The 20,898-nt window shown below is 42.6% G+C and overlaps 1 protein-coding gene across 1 annotated transcript; it reads left to right on the top strand.

The window, feature by feature from the left end:
* Positions 1-1,937: 1,937 nt before the first annotated feature.
* Positions 1,938-19,562, top strand: C5H2orf80 (chromosome 5 C2orf80 homolog). Its single transcript, XM_058664290.1, is given in 8 exon segments — positions 1,938-2,034; positions 2,137-2,213; positions 5,728-5,810; positions 6,280-6,367; positions 6,714-6,785; positions 15,759-15,846; positions 16,682-16,800; positions 19,368-19,562. Coding segments are annotated over 8 exon segments (819 nt in total).
* Positions 19,563-20,898: the final 1,336 nt, after the last annotated feature.

Below are 20,898 nucleotides of genomic sequence, written 5' to 3'. Positions count from 1 at the left end.
AAAAGACACATGAACTTCAGGTCAGGGTCACAATCCTCCTCCAAATATATAACTTCTGTTCCTCCTTCAGGGTAGAAGTGTTTTAAAAACAAATTCTTTGCATTCAGCCCATGGTTTCCTAGCAACCAGAAGGAAGCATCTCTTCGCCCTGACGTCTGTGAGCACCAGCCCTAGTCAGGCTCCAGCAGCTTCCAGAGGACGAACAAACACGCTGGCATCGTTCTCCAGTGGGTGAGAAATTTTTTTCCAAGGCAATCTGCTGAGAGCTTAGCACCTCCCAGACCAGAGGCAGAGGGACTTGTACCCAACTATAGGACCTGGAGGGGGACATGTGGCAGGTATGCAGACACTCTCTGAACATGGTATTTACACAGAGCACAGGGGCTGTGACATCTATGGCACTGCTTTCTGTGAAATCGCTAAAGCCCGAGATGGCTGCCATCTGTCCTGTACCTCTTTAGTGTGCGTTTTCGTATCACGACTAGTGTTTTCTTAAGGGCTACGTAGAGAGAAAGGAGGGATGATTGACAGAATTTACATGTAACTGATAGAAGTCCACGCTCGGCCAATTCAAAATCTGGTCAAAATGGAGAGCACTGGGGCGGTGGTACAGCCAGTTAATCTTTTGCCTGCAGCACTGGGATTCCATATGGGCCCCTGCTCGAGTCTTGGCTGCTTCTGCTTCCCATCCAGCTTCCTGCTGGTGGGCTGGGAAGGTAGCAGAGCCCCTGCACTCCTAGGAGAAACCTGGAAGGAACTCCTGGCTCCAGAAACTAATTGGCCCAGCTCCAGCCTTTGCAGTCATTCAAGAAATAAACCAGTGGATGGGAGATCTCTCTGTGTCTCTCTCCTTCTCTCTAACTCTGCATTTCCAATAAAAAAAAATTAATTAAAACATGTGATGGAGAGGCCAGCAGCCTGTTGTGTTTTCAATGCCTTTAGTGGAATGTATGAAGACACATTATGAAGGGTAATCTGTTTTACTGGAAGTTCACCCATTTAAATATTAATCTTATCCAGAAACACTTCCACAGACCTATTCAGAACAGTATTGGACCAAATAGTGACCTGTTTAAGTTGACAAACTTGTTCATTCCAACTGGTTTCAAATCTTTTCAAAGAAAACAACACTGTAGATAGAATTAAGGTTTGTTATATTGCTCCCTGGGGTATGTTCTATTTTGTATGTAATGAATAGGTATATATTGAATAGGTGCCCTATTCAATACTGATAATCTAAAAATAAAGATTTATGTCATACAGAAAAACGATTTAATTTTTTGAAAGTTAAAATTAAAGAGAAAGAGGGAGAGAAAGAGAAAGATTTTTCATCTGTTGGTTCACTTTCAAGCCTGGCTGAGCCAGGATACAAGGAGTTTTTCTGGGTTTCCCACATGGAAACAGGGGCCCAAGAACATCTACGGTTTCCCCAGGCCATTAGCAGGGAGGCTGATCAGAAGTGGAACAGCTGGGACAGGAACCAGCATGCGTATGGGATGCCATTGTCACATGTGGTAGTTTTACCTGGTACACCACACTGGCCCCAGCAGTGATCATTTTTATATGCTTATTTTTGTGACTTCAATCTCCTTTGACCTCATTAACTAATCTCCAATTTGTGGCTCAATAGTGTTGGAGATAAGGATACATTTGCCATGATTGCATGTTTGTTCAAGAACCCATTGCTCATAGCAACAGCTTACAGATGAAGTTCTGTGGAAAATTACATCATGAGCCATAATATCAGGGTGGACTCATTAAGAGTCACTATGGCTCAGATCACAAGTCATCTGTATTTGGGTGGTCTGCCCACAAAGTTATCAACTATTGTATGAACCTTATATAGTTGACTTGCTAGACTATTGCAAGGATAAGGACATGATTAGAATTAGAAAACCTTGGAAGGAACAAAAGATGTCAGGTACATGCAAGGTACGATGCGCTGGCCCGCAGACAGTTTCCTGACCCGGAACTTGCTGCATAAGAGGCTTGAGCACATTCAGATCCCTTCCAGAGCCTGGGAATCCATGACTGGTATTTGGAGTGATAACATCCCTAACTCAAATTCTGATTTGCTGCTCTGGTTTCTAGGCTGAGAAAGGCTGTTTTCTCAAAGAATATCAGGTGCACTGTAAGCTGCGGATACCTGCTCAACTGGACGAGCTTTGAATCATGGAAAGGAAGCTCGTAAAGAAGGAAATAAAAAAGCTCCTGTAAGTATGACTGAGAATAACTTGCATATGTGATACTGGGCATCTGGTCAGTTTCGTATCACACATGCATACACAGATGGCTTGGAATGGCAAGGGGGTAAAAATCTATGGCAGTTTCTAGTCCTGCACCGTTAGAGAAGGACAGGAGATACTCTGGTTCTTCCTTGCTGGGGAGGCTCCCCATGTGGTACCAAGCAGGATGCTGTATTTCCACAGAGGATGTCGGTAACCAGCACATCTGTGTCACCTCCATTCTAGAGCCTGGGAGCCGAGCCCTCAGCCCAGCGACCCTCAGGAGGTAGTACATAATGCTGCGGCAAGGGGTGGCCCTGCTGCTGAGACAGAGGAGAGACCTCGGGAGGACTGTGCCAGCAGCCCGCCATTTAAGCCACAGCTTGTGCCTCTGTTACTGTCAGCCTTATTTTCTTATTTATGTCCTTTTCCTTGAAACCTAAAATGTTTTCTGTAATACAGCAAGCAGCAACTTATCCTAAGGATATTTTCCTCCTCATAAGGTAGCTTTTCTTGTGAAAAATTAGTGAAAAATCACAAACCATGTGAAAAAGGAAGCAGAGATGATGTCCTATTTTGTATGTATTATACTCAGAACAATAATACCCTTTCCATTAAAAACCTTATCACAGTCCCCACCAAATGTGCTTTCCATGCCCACATGACAATTGTCTTTTAATAAGTCTGAGACATGATGCGATAAACTATGTATGCGTTGACATTTGTTCAAGCGCATGCAATGTACTAAGAGTATCCATAATAAAGAATTCTGTGTTTGACATATCTCATTCAATGAATTTCAAAGCTTACATAAAGACAATCATATATAAAATAGAAGTTTTGGCTAACTTAATTAAGGTAGCATGGAATTTCCCAGCAAAAATTAAAGAAGAATTTTTATAGTCCTAGAAACGCTGAATGACTCAGTAAAGTTCAGAGGCCAGAAATCAACTTTTCCTCAACAGGGTAACCAACTCAGAGTGTCCTAGAATGATAATTAAACAAACAAAACTGGCCTTCTATGAAATGGAAATAAAAGAACAGAACTGGCCTTTTATGAAATGGGAATAAACAAATAGAACTGGTCTACAAAATGGAAATAAACGGACAGAACTGACCTTCGATGAAATGGTGAAATTCGCTGAGATCAACCTTGCAGAGCCGTAGGTCCTGTGACAATCTCCTCCCGTGGTGCTTGTTCTGTGGAGTGACCAATATGCTTTCAGGCATAACTCCTCCTAACAGGGCTTATTATTCTAATGAGAAGAAAGCTTTAGGGAAAAACAATACATCACTACAAAATTTTTGAGATCTGCAGTGTATCAACTTCACACCATTTGAGTTTAACCTGGGCAGCGAAGAGGTCATTATTTTAAACAGTGGGTCTCCAGTCCTGAGGTCATGGAAAGCTTTTTTCGCGTGGGTATCTGGCACAGTGTTTGTTTTCCAGTAAATTCTGTACCAACGAAGTGAGTTTAAAGTTTGGATAAAGTGTGATTTCAGCTCATGGTTGTTGGAGCTTTTTTAAACTGCAGTGCTGCAGAGTGACTGTGGAAAGCAGGCGGCTGGCTCAGCTGCCAGAGCCTCGGTGATTTCTCTTGTATTTGGGCAGGAAGGGGAGGGGCTGGGAAGAAAGGCGTCATCTGTAGACTGAATCCTGTTGCCACTCCGTAGTTCAATGCTGCTCTCTTGCTTTTAAGGGGAGATTATATTGGCACCAGACTACGAGAAAACGAATTTGACCCCAAAGGAAGAAGGCAACTCACCTTTCTAGATGACATGGTAAAAATGCCAGTCACATTCTTATTCTCTGTGTGTATGAAGGGGACAGCACAAGAATCTAGGTTATATAATAAACAAAGCTAATACATGCACGTGGATATATAATAAATAAAGCTAATACATGCACACATCCCCAACACCCACACACGCTCTGGTCCCTTCGTCATCTCCTCTTCCTAAAATGGTCCACGTGATCATTTCAAACCACTGAGCAGAAAGCCAAAAGAAAAGGAGAAAATGAAAGTCCTGAGGGTTACTTGTTATTAGGAGAGAAAATATTAAAATGCCAAATGAATTCTGGGTAAGATGTTACATAATGGTGTTTAAAAACTGACCAAATTAGCTCTCGGGTATGTGTAGTTTCCCAGTATAACATTGCTTTACTCTTTGCACGGCTGGGAGAAATACAGAGCAACATTTAAGTCCTCGGTGCTTTTCATGTTGAAATCCAGATTCGTGTTGGCTCCTGGAAGCCCGTCTGATTCAAGACGTTGTTAAACCCCACCCAGCATCCAGTTTTTATACTGCCTGTTTGTTTATATGTTATCCTTGCACTAAAAAGAGAGGATCTCCTTTTCTCTCTTCCCCTCACTCTCCCCTCCTACCATCTCTGACTACAGCAGGGCTGATCGACACATTCAAAACCTCCCCGGAGCTGAGCAAGCACCTCAGCCTTACACTCTGCATATATAATAAACATAGAAATGAGACAGAACGGAGCGTTAAGATCTTGCAACAGAGCTGTTCTGATTCAGTCCTGCTGAGGTGTGCTGGAAATTTGCATTTATGCCGACTGAACAGGTGATGCCTTTGCTGCTGACATGAGCATCAAAGTTTGGATTAGGTTGCAGCTACTGAGCATATTGATTTATTGACATAGGTTCATTTTCAGTTTGGGCCAGTCCCTGGAAAAAATACTTCTGTAGAGAATGTCATAATCATGAAAACCATCCAAAATAAAATCCCTCTCTTTTCCCAGTGTGAGAACAGGAAGGAAAGAAGAAAGATTTGGACAGATACATGGAACATATACTTACTAAATAAGAGCTCTGTGAAATCAGGAAAAAGCGGTCACTAATAGAAACAAATGTTTGTTCTGTCCCCATCTCTGTCCTGTGTGTAGTCGCTTAATCGGGCCTCCCTCAGGTCCTTGGCTCATGCTGCTCCCTCTGCCTGGGACATCCTCTCACTTGTCATCCTTCCAGTCTACTCTCTGAGGTCTCCCAGGAGTCCCGCCTGTCCCCAAAGAGAAGCCCTCCGCCCAGGTTCTCTCCAGGCTTTCTTTGGTGCCTTACAAAGCGCCTTTCACACGTTTGCTCACTGCACCAGGAGCTGTTCCCCGTGGCCTCCTCCTACCCTCACCTGTCTCAGTTTTGAAATGTAAGGAAAGTGAGGCTCAGACAGCATCATTTACCCAAAGATGTAGAACAAATTGTTGGAAACACCTAGAATTGGTAACTGGGTACCCAGCTTAGCAATTTTTCCATGAGTCTATTCTTTCTTTTCTGGATGATACAAATCAAGTAATTACTCTAGTGGGAGATAAATTTGGTGTCTGAAAAAAATCCCTGACTACGTCTGACTGAGTCTTCGCTCATTAGACGTAGCTAATGATCCATTCCATTCTGGAGGTGATAAAATTTGAACAGGTTTAGCAGCGTCACTGTCATTTTATCAATGGCTAAGCCTGTCCTTTTGCTCTGATGCTTCCTGCTTCCAGGCACACTACGACCTGACCATTAACGTTGCTTTGCAATGGCTGGATCACTCGGAAGACTTCACTTGGCTGCAGGGACAAGAATTGTAAGTTGAATAGGTTTGTTGTTTACCTCTTTTAATATATAGCTCTAAAAAAAAATACATAGCTCTGATTAACGATAGAAAAAGTTCCAGCCATAAGTCGCATCATCCATCATATGGCCCTCAAATTTGGACACACTCCAGGAAAAATACCTCTCTTCAACTTGGTCCTGAAGAAACCTCACCGGTGCCAGCTCAAGATGGGATACGGACTGGTAGAACCAGCAGCACCTACCATGAGGCTGGGCCGCCAGTGTTTGGCAGCTGCAAAAACAGAACAAGTTCATCACCACTCCTGGAAGGTGAACCATTCAAAGCATGCATTTCACTGAGGCTCTATCATATCAGTTTGACACATCAGCAAATAACATATAGCCGTGGTAGAAGACTGACAGATAGATCACCACCTTAGCAGCTGTTGATGGAAACAAGAATAAACCCTTTGTTCTTGTTCATTCATATTCCCTTTTAGGAAAATGCCATTCCGCGGCAGACCCAGATATCCGAGCCGTAAAGAACGAGAAGCTATGATTTTATCATCTTATGCTGGAATCTTAATGGTGAGTAGAGCACTCTGTATGTGGATGAATATTTCATATCTACCATTTATATCTTGATATTTATGAATATTTATGTTACTTTGCAACTAATGTTTCTAAATGGAATTTATCAGTAGTAGATATTTCATTTCTTGAACATGATAAAAAATTGACTTTTTACACTGCTCAGTGCAAGCACTTCTTCAAGAGTGGGAGGGGGAGAGGGAGAAGGAAAGAGGTGGATCTGATTCTCCCATTTCTCATGGTACTCAGTCACAGTACTAAAAATATTAGAACTATGTTTTTTTTTTTCATAAAAGAGAAGGGATGGCATGCTGAAAATGTTGACATCGTTGTTATTTAACAGAACAGTATCCCGATCGAGGAAGTCTTCAGAATTTATGGGGCTGATTGTTCTGCACATTCGGGTGCAAACAAGGTATGTGTGACCTAAAACCATACATAGAGGGGATTTTGAGAGAATTTATTTAGTCTGTAAGTTTAAAATGCTACATGTTTGGGCATCAATTATGAAATAATGGTTTTACATCAAAATGTGCCAAACAGATGGAGCCATATCCTACCTGTGTGGTATGTGTGAAGTGCTTTTCTATGGTAGTAACAAGTGTATCTTGTGTATGTGGGAGTCGGGGCAGCCCTGGGACAGTGGGCTAGGGTTCTGGATCCCTGCCTTGTTGTCCGTGGCTGTGTTTTCTCACTTCAGCCTGGGCAGTGCGGATCTCATAGACACTCACTCTTGTCTCGTCATCCGCCATCCTGTCAGGAAGGACCAGGCCGCTCAGGTTTCCTCTTAGGATACATTGCCTGCTTGACTATTGTGTTTCTCTTTCCCAGAGACCCCTTTGAAATCATTAACACTGAGTGTGGTGAGAATCTGAGAGTCCAGGGTGCTGGATTTGAGTGATGAGCTAGGTCTTTCCTCTCTTTGGACCTTCATTTATTTATCTTTTCTTTAAAAATGGGTGTTTTGAATAATTTTTAAAATATGATTTATTCATTTGAAAAATAGAGTTGCAGAGAGACAAAGCAAAAGACAGAAAAGTCTTCCATGCGTTGCTTCACTTCTCAAATGGCTGCAATGGCCGAGAATGGGCTGGTCTAAAGCCAGGAGGGTTTTTTTTTTTTTTTTTAAGATCTATTTTTATTTTTATTGCAAAGTCAGATATACAGAGAGGAGGAGAGACAGAGAGGAAGATCTTCCATCCATTGATTCACTCACCATGTAGCCGCAATCGCCGGAGCTGAGCCAATCCAGAGGCAGGAAGTTCCTCTAGGTTTCCCACACAGGTGCAGGGTCCCAGGGCTTTGGGCCGTCCTCCACTGCTTTCCTAGGCCATGAGCATGGAGCTGGATGGGAAGTGGAGCTGCTGGGATTAGAACCGGCACCCATATGGGATCCAGGTGCGTGCCAGGCAAGAACTTTAGCCACTAGGCTACCACATCAGGCCGGCCAGGAACTTTTTCTCCAGGTCTTCCGTGTGGGTGCAGGGGCCAAAGCACACGAGCCATCCTGCTTTCCCAGGCACATTAGCAGGGAACTGAACTGAAAACAAAATAGCTAGGACTCAGACCAGCCCCTATATGGGATCCCAGTGCCACGAGCAATGACATTATTTGTTACATCAGAGTGCTGACTCCTGTATAATCTTTAAGGTCAGGTCAGTTTGTGTCATTTATGGATTATGAGAACTTAGCACTTTTAAAAAGATTTTGCTTTATTTCTCTGAAAGGCTGAGTAAGAAGGCAACAAGAAAAAGAGGTTCAGTTGGTGATTTAGTTGGTTCTTCTTCAAATGGTCGCAATGACTGGGTCTAGGCCAGGTACAAACTAGGAGCCTAGAATTTCATTGAGGTCTCCCACGTGGTACCCAGTACTTGGGACCATTTTCCACAACTTCCCAGGCACATTAGTGGGAGCCTGGTCCAGAAGTAAAGCAGCCAGGACCAGAACTGATGATCCAATATGGGATGCCAGCATTACAGGGGACAGCTTACCTTGTTGCGACACAACATTGGCCTCATTCAGCAAACATTTGACTTCTACTTAGAGGTGAATTTCTGAGACCTTTAATTTTAGATATCCCCAGCAGGGGGAGGATGAAGAGAATTTGGAGTGGGAAGGGGGCATGCAGCCAGCTGCCTCTCACCTGGATTGGACGGGAGCCAGGACAGTGGCAGGGCTATGGCCACGAGAAGGTCTGCGTCCTATGTTTCCTTACCTGCAGACTGCCCTGCAGGCAGTGCGATCGTGTGAAGCTCAAGAGCTCACCGGGCCCATTTTAGGAGTTCAATATTTACAAAGTGTGGTAACATTGAAACTGACCTTCCCTAACCTGACCCAACTGCCTGCGTGCGTCACTAAGGACATCTCCAAGCCTTCTAGTTTCAATTCACTCCATTAATTCACTCATTCAGTATAGTTGCAGGTGCCAGGGATAGAATAGGGACTTTTTAAAAATAGATCTTACTTCCGATTTATTGGGTTTGCCTTGGTTGACATTGAGACACCCCAGGTGTGTGGTCCTCAAAGACAGAGCTGTTATTCTTAAATTTTAAAGGAAGCCCAGCAGTCTGGATTTATTCAAAGGCCAAGCAAACCACACTGATTCACTCCTGCTTCCTTTTTTTTTTTTTTTTTTTTGGTCCCTTCCTGAATGTCCTCTTCTCCCCTTCCCTCAACCCCACAAAGGGCATGCGTGCTCACGCACGCACACACACACACACAATCCTGAGCCCCAAACCCCTGTGTTTCAGTCACTGCTTCTGCTACACTGCTGTCTTCTGGTGCCCATTGGAAGTCTATGGTGTGGCAGAGAGCAATCACATGGCATAGAACAGATACCAAAAATTACGTCCTGGAGTGGAAGCACCAAGACGACTCTAGTCATAGTACAGTCTGCAACCGAGAAGCCTGGCCAACATGGGTGGTTGGGTAGGTTGAATGAGTCAGGTTTATCCAAAGGGGCTAGGTCAGGACAACATGCTGCTCCCAAGAAGGCCAACCAGTATCTCCCTTTCTATCTGACCACTCACTGATTCATGAAAGAGCTTTGCTCATCAAATTATCTGTTCAGCGGGCTGATTCTCAGCGACCAGTAGTGAACAGCTCAAGTGTGGATACCGACTACAGAAAGACCAGCTCTGAACAGAAACAGGTAACATCATGATTGATAGAAGCTTTCTTTCAAAGGCTTGCATGTATGTATGTATGACTAAGGGACAGGAAGATTGGCTCTTAGTGATTTAGATGTGAATGATCGTTTGCAGAATGTGAAACCCTACAATTCAATGTCTGGCTACCCTGGTTTGACAGGTAACTCTGCTAGTTACAAGCAGGATTCTCCTGGAAAATTCTTTAACTTATGTAGGCTCCAGTTTCATTGGCAAAAGCAAGGACAAGAAGATGGAATTGTTGAAGGCATGGAGTTACAATCAAGAAAGCTCTTAGTGTTTGGCTTATGGCGACCTCAAAATAACAACTATTACTGACTTTCTGCTGTTCATTGATTGGATGTCTGGTTTTTTCTCTGTATCTCTAAACCAGGATTTTTCAATCTTTGGGGCCAGATAGTGCTTGGCAGTGTTTAGTGTATGGGGGATGGCAGCTGCCCTGTGTGTTGTAGGGTGTTTAGCAATAACCATGGCCTCTACCCATTAGCGGTCAATAACTTCGATCTAAATGCAACAATTAAAAATGTCTCCAGATTTTGCCTAATATTCCCAAGGAATAATAAATCACTTCTGCTTGAGAACGTCTTCTCTAAATATTTGAAAATTAAATAGCTAATCAAGCATCCATGTGTATTAACACAATTGTGAACCTTGCCTATTTTCCACAATCAATTATCACAAAGGTCATGATTTGAGCCACCAATATAAAAATCTTAGAATCTACCCCCGTGCACCTCACAATCTCCTCCTGGTCTAAGAATGCCAGCTCAAGGTTTAATCTTGTGGCTACACATTAACTCGGCTCAAGTTCTCCACATCTTGAAGAAGGGACTAGCAGGATCTTTGAACAGAAGCAAGATTGGAAGATTTCATGTCACGGCTATTGTAAAACAGTCCTTTGCAATTTCACTTAATTTTAAAAAGTGATTTTTTTTCCAAAAAGTGATTTTTAACTAAGGGAATGGAGTCATTAAAATAATTTAAAAAAGAAAATAAGCATTGCCAACAATTCTTCATTAATTGCTGCATGCTTCTGAAGGGCTTTTGATTCCTTTGCATAAAATGTAAACTAAGCAACAGCTCAGGATACTCTTTCCAAGGAAATCTTGAAGACCTGTTGAATTCTAACCAGATTAGCTAGAATATTTGCCAACTGGAATTGCCCACATGTTGCAATAGGGTCCCTGTGCTCAGGATTGATAGCTTTCTTCAGGACTGTTTGCTGCCACCTGGTGACAGGAAGGCTTCATGACACGGAGTCTTCCACCACCTCTATTAACCTTTGGTTTTACTTCCTGATAGGGAGCTATTTTTTGCTGACAGGGAATTTTTTTTTTTCCTACTAAGAACTCTGGACCCAGAGGAAAAATTCAACTAAAGACCTTTTACAAGGGAGGGGCATTTACAATGAGCTTCAGATAAATAGAAAATACCCTACTCCATTTTAAACTGACAACAGAATACAAATCCTCATTCAAGTCATGAAAAAATAGATTATTTAATTTCATTGATGGAGAAAGAGGAAGAAACAAAGGACAAGACAGCAAAAATGGATGAACAGGAAGCAGCGAAGGAGCAAGGATTGGTGAATATAAAACACCAGAACTTCTGCTCTCCTTTTTTTTTTTTAACTTTTATTTATTTACTTTAATTTGAGAGACAGACAGCTGCCATCTGTGGTTCATTTTCTAAATGCCCACAATGACTGGGCTATGCCAAGTCAACAATGCAAGCTCAGCTCTCCCCCAGGAGCAGCAGGGTCTCCACTCCTTAGGGCCTGCTGGCTTCCACGGTCTGCACCGGCAGCAGGGAAGAACTAGCAGCAAGACCCAGGACTCAAACCCAGGTGCTGCAATGTAGGGTGGAAATGTTAACCATCAGGCCAAACACCCACGTCTGCTTCCTTTCTTTGTCTCAGAAACACCTAGCCTGACATCCATAGTACAGCGTGTGCTTCCCAGAGGCGGAAGGCCTCCAGTCTCGGCCCTGTCATTTGCCAGCTGTGGAGTCTTGATTCAGTTGCTGAATTTTTCTGTTTCCAATTTCCCTTCTATGTGTGTAGGGAAAGCACGTATGATTACAATAACCCTACCACACTATGTGGTTCCGACACAACAAGATCACATATAGTAAATACGCAAGGAAGGCCTCTTTAGAGCCACGTCTTTAAAACCATGGTTTCCAGGGTCCTCCTCCCCCAAACAAACTCAGGATGGACAGACTGCTCCTGAGGCACATCTACTCTATAGCATACTACTCAGCCACTCAAAATAATGAAATTTTGCCATTGGCAACAAAGTAGTCCCAGTTGGAGACCATTATGCTCAGTGAAATAAGCTAATCCCAAAAGGACAAATATTGTATATTCTCCCTGATATAAAACAACATTCATGCAAAATACAAAATAGGTAAGCATGTATATGCATTACTCTTTTTTTAAGATTTATTTTATTTTTATTGGAAAGTCAGACTTACACAGAGAAGAAGAGACAGAGAGAAAGATCTTCCATTTGCTGGTTCACTCTCTAAGTGGCCGCAATGGCTGGAACTGAGTTGATCCAAAGCCAGGAGCCAGGAGCTTCTTCTAGGTCTTCCACGCGGTGCAGGGTCCCAAGGCTTTGGGCCGTCCTCGACTGCTTTCCCAGGCCACAAGCAGGGAGCTGGATGGGAAGTGCAGCACCTGGGATATGAATTGGCAAAGATTTATCTCCTAGGCTATCATGTCAGGCCTCACAAATATTTCTTAAGCAGGACATAAAAACCAACAACCATAAGAACAAAAATTGTAAGTTGACCTATACTGAAATTAAGATCTGTGATAAGAGGACCATTAATAAGTGAAAATTTCACTTACCAAATAGAAAATACTCAACGAATTATCTGCCAACAGATTTTTATCCAAAATACACAAAATCATAATTCATTCAAAACAAATAAGAGAAACCAGAAAACTTTACCAAATGTTACCAAAAATGAAACATATTGGGTCAGTAAGTATGAAAAAGTTTTCACCTTCAGTAATCAATAGAAAAAAAATCAAATTCAAGATGCTAGCCAACCATACCACTATACACTCACAAAAATAGCTAAAAAGAGAAGCAACACCAGGTGATGCTGAGAACTGTCAGATTTCACGTTTCTAGTGGGACTACAAAGTCATATACACACTGGGCAATACTTACTAAATATGTGCATAGATGTGATGTGCCAGTTCCTTTCCTAAGCATACACTTCACACAACCCCCTCACCGGAAGACATGCACCAGGGTGGTCATAGCAGCACTAAACCAGAATAAGCAAAAACTAAATGCCATTCAATGCCCAGGAAGAGAAGAATGCCTAATAAGTTCTGTGTTGGAATACTACACAGCAATTAACACAAACACAAGAACTGTTCATTTGTTGAATAGATGGCGCCAAGCATAGTGGAATGCGTATTTCATAATTTCACGTTGGAAGTAAGAAAGGATACTTTCCTTTGGTTGTGGTGGCAGGGAGGAAGGGAGAAAGTAGTGGATATCAGAGAATGAAAAGGGAGCCTCTGAGGTGCTGGTGATCCCGGTACTGGGGGCACAGGTCTCCCTCAAAATCTCAGCTGTGTGTTTGTGACACGTGCTATTCTTCAGTCAAAAGTTAAAGCAAAGTACATTGCCCGAAGAGCTAGCATTCTGCCAAGAAAATTTGTTCTTGGGTATGAGGAGAAAGATGTTCATCGCCATCTGCTTATAATAACAAAAGATTAGCCGAAGCCTCAAAGTTCGTGAACTGAATAACACTTCAGTGTGTTGTGTGCTTTGGGAATACAAAGTATAATGCATGCCTTAGAAGCAAGATGATCAGGATATACCATCAGGAAAAGTGAACCCTGATATTCTGCTGAAAATTAAAAATAGTACATCAGAGCAATCCCTTTCATTAAAAAAGATCTACAAACCCCTTCTGTGTAAACCATATGATTATGATAGAGTTCTGATTCTTCTGAAAATACAGCTTTCTATCTCATGTGAAGGAATACCAACTCTATGGGCACTTCATCACTAACAGTGTGGTCGCTGAAAGTTTTGGTAATAGAGGAGAAAAAAAATGCTTGCCTGGAAATTAAAAAAGTGAGTGCTTGTTTACTTGCCAATGTCTTCTGGCGTTTACCTCAGTTGTACATCTTGTAAGGATATTTTATTAGTAAAATGACATATTTACTGAAATACACATACACACTCATATTATCATCTTTTGTTGCTTGAAAACAAAGTCCTGTAATAGAAATCAAATGTCTATGAGAGAGAAGACAGAACACTGTATTCTGCAGAGGATTATTAATTATTTAGACCTCCAGGCTCAGCCAAGATCCTTGTCAGCAATTCACTCAAACTTTGGTACAGCGGCTGAGGAGTTGCACGGGTAGAGAAACTATGGTAATGATGAGGAGGAAGAAAATAAACATGAATAACAATCATCATAATAATTAAAGCTAGCTTAGCAAGTATTGCCACTGCTATGTGTCAAACACATTTTATTTTACATTGCTAATTCTTTTTTTAAAAAGCATTTATTTTATTTTTATTGGAAAGTTAGACATACAGATAGGAGGAGAGACAGAAAGGAAGGTCTTCTGTCCATTGATTCATTCCCCAAGTGGCCGCAATGGCTGGAGCTGTGTCAATCTGAAGCCGGAAGCCAGGAGCCAGGAGCCCAGAGCCTCTTCAGGGTCTCCCACGTGGGTGCAGGGTCTCAAGGCTTTGGGCCATCCTAGACTGCTTTCCCAGGCCACAAATAGGGAAGCAGGACTGCCAGGATTAGAATTGACACCCAAATGGGATCCCAGTGCATGCAAGGCGAAGACCTTAGCCACTAGGCTACTGCGCTGAGCCACATTGTTACTTTAATCCTTGGCACAATTTTATTACATAGTTACCAATATTGTTATTGCATACAGAAATGGGCACAGAGAAAGCAAGTGATGTGCCCAAGACTGCACATCCTGTAACCAAATTGTGCATACCGTATGCAAATATAATCAGACTGACACTCAGCTTCATGCTGTTAACCACTACTGCCTTGACTAGCCTGATTATTTTATAACTATTCAACTAACCAGTAGCATTTGATGACCTGTTGTGGGCTAGGGCCTTTGCGAGTGACTAGAGATAAAAACCTAGATTAACTAACTTTTGAGATGCCCATGTCCGGTATCAGGGTGCCCGACTCCAGCTTCCTGCTGTTGCAGACTGTGGAGGGAACATGCAATCCATGTGACAGACTTGGATTGAATTTCCAGCTCCTGGCTTCAGCTTGTCCTAACCCAGCTGCTGTGGACATTTGGGAAGTGAATTGGCTTAGCAGTTGGGGGACTCTCCCCTGCCCTTTGAAAACAGGCCTTGGCCTATGACAGGTGCTCACTAATTCTTGATTTGATTGTCGTTGTTTCAAGATTGATTTTTATTTACTGGAAAGGCAGAGTTACAGAGAAAAGGAGAAGCAGAGAAAGAGATCTTCCATCTGCCTGTTCACTCCCCGTTCGGCCGCAGCCTCCAGGACTTGGGTCAGGCCACAGTCATCAGACAGGAGCTTCATCCAGGTCACCTATGTGAGCACGGGGACCCAAGCCCCTTAGCTCATCTTGCAGTGCTTTGCCAGGCGCATTAGCAGGCAGCTGGATCAGAAGAAGAGCAGCCAGGACTCAAACAGGCACTTGTATCCGCAGCTTAACCACATGCAAGTCCCTCACTGACACTTGTTGAAGGACAGAATCAAGGACAAATACCAATGTAGGAAGAGACAGTCAGGTTATAACCATAACATTCTGCGTTGATTGACACGCCTACAAGTCCTGAGTTCACAGACGGAGAGGCACTAATTCTGCATTTGGAGTGGAAGAGGACAGGTGCCAGGCAGTTCCATCGAGGGTACTGGCAAGTTTTTTCATAAAAGAAAACAAGCAATAAAGTAACTACTAGACTGCCAGGCATCTCACAGGAGAAGCAGGTGTTGTAGGCAGATGAGCAGGAAACGGCTACGTTCCATACAGGGAGCTAGGTGAGAGGCATCAGTGTGCGAACCGCGCTCCAGGAAAGGGAGCCGTGCGGAGGAGCCAAAGGCAGGGCGTGAACAATGGCAGCCGTGGAGCAGGAGCTGTGCCGTGACCCAGGATTCAGCCGGCTGGACAGACCAAGTACAGCAGCACAGGTGCGTGCAGCTTTTCAAACGAAATTATGTCCTTTCAGGTTCCGCGAGCTCCACCTCTGCGCCTCTCCTTGCACCCCTTTGCCATGCTAACAGCACCCAAAGCGGCGGAATACGTCCGCAAACAGAGTAAGCCTGTGACTTTTCCATCTGCTTAGAGTTGATTGAGTGTAACTGGGAGCTGGGCTCTAAGGAGAGGTCGGAAGTGAAGTGGTAATTACATTTCTCTGCCTGGTCGAACCACAATCAACTAGGAGCTTTTAGGACTTGATTTTCCTTCATTAACACACAGAGGAAAATCATCCTTCTCAGACCCTTGGGCACAGGAGCTAAGCATTGCAGAGGGGAAGACTCTAAAACTGTGTGTGAACCAGCCAACTGGTACATCAGATGAATGGATAAGGAAAATGTGGCATACACAGATGACGGAATACTATTAAGCTATAAAACAGGTTGAAATCCTATCGTCTGGAGCAAAATGGTTACAGCTGGAGGACATCAGGTTGAGTAAAATAAACCAGACACAGAAAGACAAATAACGTATATTCTCATAGAAGCCAAGATGTTTTAAGTAATAATAAACCAAAACAAACAAAAAAGGAATACGTATGTATATCACTTTTGCTGCAAATATAATGTTTTGCAACCTTTGTTTTAAATCTTTGTTAAGCAAACTTTTGGGAATTCTTTACTACTATGGTTTTGGTGATTTTGTGATCACTGTAAAGTTTACTTTATATGAGTGAAGTTGTACTTCTTTTCCTCTGATTATTGTGTATAGCCCACGCCTATGTTCCCTTTGAACTGTGATCTATGTTTTATTTGTCAAACTCTTTATTTAGTGGCGCATTGAGCCTTTGATCACAATACAAATTAAAAAATTTCATCTCAAAAATAAATGCAATGTAAAATAAAAATAAATAAATAAATGAAACTGTAAGCGGACATACGTCTGTGTCTGCAGGTGTCAAGCTCAGAAGGGGAGCGATAAGCAAGAATGCCACGAACAGCTCCACAAAGGAACCAAACGCCACGACATGGACATAATCAAAGAGCTTCTCAGATGCACAACCAAAGAACAATGTAGGTCTAAAACAGATCACACCAATTGAGACCCCAAGTTTTGGGAGTGCTTCACTTAGTTGGGGGGTTAGAAGTCTAGCCTTGTAGTTAAACACTCTAGGTTTGCACATAGAGCCCTCTATTTCCCAGCTGTGTGACTTCAGGCAAGTAACTTAATCTCTGTGTGTTTTAATTTCCTCCTCTATGAAATGGCATGAAGCACTATGACCCCTGCCTCTTTATTGATGGAGATGATTAATTGAGTTCATGTATGTTCAGAGAGTGGACTAAGGCTTGGCACTGAGTGCCATCTGAAATAGTAACATTATTCTGTTCTCCGGATTGGTCAGATTGTTTACAAGTAAATCAGCGAAGTCCGGTGAAGGAGGGTTCAGATGACTATCTGTACCCTGAAAGTTCCTGTTCTTGGTCCCTATCTCTTACCATTTCTTGTTGAGCATCTCTTCTGTCCACCTGGTTCCAGAGTTGGGGTACCAGGCTGTGACAGGCTAGAGGGGAAGAGGAAAGGGAGGCGCATTCTTTGTGCTCTCAGCTCTGCAATGTGCAGGTGCAAAGAGGATTTAAGAAGTCAGAGAGAATGAGCTGCTCAACAGCATAACAGATGAGGGGGCAGTCAGAGAAGTAGTTCTGGGTGGGCACCCAGGATAGGACAGGGGCTTGTGACTGAGGAGTCTGAAGGTAGTGAGGGAGGGAAATGGGGAAGGGGCGTATATTGCAAACACTGAGTGGTGAATTGGGCATCTGTCAAGAAGCTCAGGGTGACAATGGAAAGGCCCTTTTCAATCATTTAGTTGCTGCACTGCACAATTTTTGAATGAGAATCTCAGAATAGTGATTCCCAAATGGGGCTTGGGATTGTGTTGGGGTCCAAAGGCAAATGATCCATCCTCTGCTGCTTTCCCAGGCCACAAGCAGAGAGCTGGATAGGAAGTGGAGCATCTGGGACTTGAACTATCACCCATATGGGATCCTGGCATCCAGAGAGAGGATTAGCCTACTGTGCCACAGTACTGGCCCCCAAAATAGCAAAATTTTGAAGTATAATTTTATTTTCCCTTTTGCTTTATGAAAAAATTCTAGAGCTAGAAATACACAGAGAATTCTGAATAAGGCATTTTTAAAATTTTAAGATTAGTTAAAAGTCATGCTACAACATCGCTATAAAGGAAAATAAAGGAAACTTAGAAGATCAAATATATATCACATGAAAAAGTTTTCAGAAAACAAATTTGAAAACATACTTTCTATCTTTTCAATAAAAGCACTTTGATTCCAGCTTCCTGCTTTTGGGGAGTGAACTACTTTGTGGGAGGTCTTGCTCTCTCTGCCTCTCAAATAAAGAGGCAAATGTTTATTTTAAATCCAAATACCAGCATCAACACTTTCTAGGAAGGGATTCGTATTGAGAGGTAAATTTGGATTGGACAGGTACTTACTGAAGTTAGAAGATAACAGTGTCTTAAGTCCTGGTTCCCAACTTATCAGCTTGCGAGAGTGGTGCAATCTCTCCACTCTAGTTTCTCACCTGAGAAAAAAGAAGACATGACAGCACTTGCCTCCAGGGGTTCCGGATGCTCTTCTGTGCCCAGGGCCACAGGTGAGTTAGTGTCCATGCAAGTGACCACAATAAGCAGTGATGCCGCAGCTTCCTGAAGAACTCACAGCAGGAGGGAAGCAAGACAGAAACAGCAGATAGTTGAAGTATAACTTCAAAGCAATGCATCAGAAATTCACAGTGTTATGTTCAAGCACAATTATGCACAAGCAACTGAAAGGCCAGAAAATGATTTGCCCTGAATAGGGTTGATCAAAAGTCCTGCAACTTTTATTATTACTTTTATTATTTATTTATTCATAGATAGTTTGAAGCTTAGAAGAAAGTTCCGAGAACAGTAATGAGCTCACCTATCCCTGTTGCTTAGATTCATGAATTCCTTTATCCTACTTGCCTATCCTTTTCTGTTTTCTTTCCTCTCTCCCTCTATACACACACACACACAAAACCTTTTCTGAAACATTGAAGTTACACATATATATCATCATTTGCTACTATGTACTTCTATGTATATTTCCTAAGAACAAAGCCATTCTCTTAAACAATCACAGTACAGTAAAATACTTTAGAATATCTACATTAGTATGTGCATGCAATCTAACACCAGTATACTAATTTTGTCGATTGTACCCTTTTAAAGTGTGCTCCCTTTCATGCAATGTCCAGAATGCTATGAAGTATTGCACATAGTCAATAAACATAATCCAATTTCCAAATCTGTAAGAATAGCTTCATGAATTTTATTTCTGATTATCAATAAATTTGGCCTTAACTTCCTGTATAACAAAAGTCCATGTCTGTGTCTGAGCTACTTTGTTGATACCAAAATTATCTTTTATCCTCAACAGGTCACCTAAACACTTGGAACTCTACCATGGATCTTCATAGTGGAGTCTCTGGGAAGACAAGAAATATCGTCTGAGGACTGCAGCTCTTGCCAGCACAGTTTTCCTTACAGTTAGCTTTTGATCCATTGAAGTGTTGTTTTTGATGTTGAACTTTCTTCTCTTAGATACATACTGCATGGCAACTTCTTGATCAAAGACAACAAATGCATCTTATGCCCCTGCATCATGGCTGGGAGCTTGTTGATGAATTCGGAGAGAACATTGCATTTCTGTATCACAACAGACGTGCTTTGTGGCTATTTACTAAAGTATGGTATTGGATTTTGCACAGTGGTGGAGTAAGTGGGGGTTTGCCATAGTTTTAACTCAGAATAAAATAAATCTGGGACTGGTGACCTTTACTATACTCTGCTGTAAATAAAATTCAAAATCACTTCAATAAAACATTAAAAGGAAAGAATGGATGCAGGCTTTCTGTCAGTAGAATATCATGACTACTTGACAAGGAACATATTCTAGCTTTTCAGCACCTTTCTAAAATGTAGGCCAGTGGCTTAGCCTGTCCTGATTGGTTAAGTTTCATGCACATTACCCCATTCTCAAGGCATCGATGGCTTGTGTTTCATTCACGTGTACTAAGGAACAGTTTAATGAACATGGCACATGTGAATGAAATTGTGTGGAGTTCGTTGGCTTCTGGCTGGTATGTTCCCCTGTGAAGTGTGCCTGGGGCGACTCATGCAAGACTTTCCACACTGTTTGCTCCTGGCTATAATGGAGGTATTCCAGTAAACCTGCTGCTTGAACCCGGAGCCCGGGAGTGCATCTGGGAACTGTGACCCCATACATTGCCACCCGACTACCTTCCTGGGACTTTGCCCAGCTTCCTTTTGATAGCCCTGCTGGTTAGGAAGAAGTTTTCCTTGTGGCGGTTGCTGTCTCTCCTTTGACCCTCCTCACACGTGCCTCAGGAGCAGCCTGAGGCACTGTGAGTGTACCACTCCCACAGTGTTACAGTGCTCCCGTGTATCTGAGGCATAAAGCCATTTGATTTCACCTTCCCACATGCAAAGAGGAGCTGCAGTGTGGAGTTATTCTCTGTACCTGCATAAGCACTTCTAAATCAATAGGTTGGCAATATCAGAAAAGAGCTCCGGGCAGTCACCAGGGGGACACTTATGGGAAGAAAAGCAGAGGCATAGCTCGGTGCTGGTTTTCGAGGGAAGGCAGCCCTGGAAGGGTGCTGGTGGGAGAGGAGCAGCAGCGTCCTGTGCCTTCCTGCTCTCTCGGGCATTCCACAGACGCTCAGGAGATTTCTTTAAGTGCAAAGAGAGGTATTTAATGTCAAAATAAAATATACATATTTCCAAAATTTACTGCTTTTTACCATTAACTCAAAGTCACACATTTCAAAATAATTTTCCTGTTCTTTCATCTCATAAAGGTGGAATATATTAGAAAATTAAGGAAATAGAAAACAACAAAAAGAATAGATAAAGGCATGAACTGGGAGCTATAATCTTACCATTCATTGATAGCTATGACTGACATGTTGGAGCAAACAGAGTTCTGATCTTTCATGAATCAAATCTATGATTTTTCTTTCGAAAGAAGGCACATCATGCTGAAGAAATTGTGCTTTCTACTAGAGGGCCTTTAGCTTGGGATTTGGGGCTGCCGCTTCACACCTCAAGT

This window comes from Ochotona princeps, chromosome 5, assembly GCF_030435755.1.
Source record: "Ochotona princeps isolate mOchPri1 chromosome 5, mOchPri1.hap1, whole genome shotgun sequence".
NCBI lineage: Eukaryota > Metazoa > Chordata > Mammalia > Lagomorpha > Ochotonidae > Ochotona > Ochotona princeps.
The sequence above is the reverse complement of the archived record's forward strand: the minus strand, read 5'-3'. Positions and strand labels throughout refer to the sequence as shown.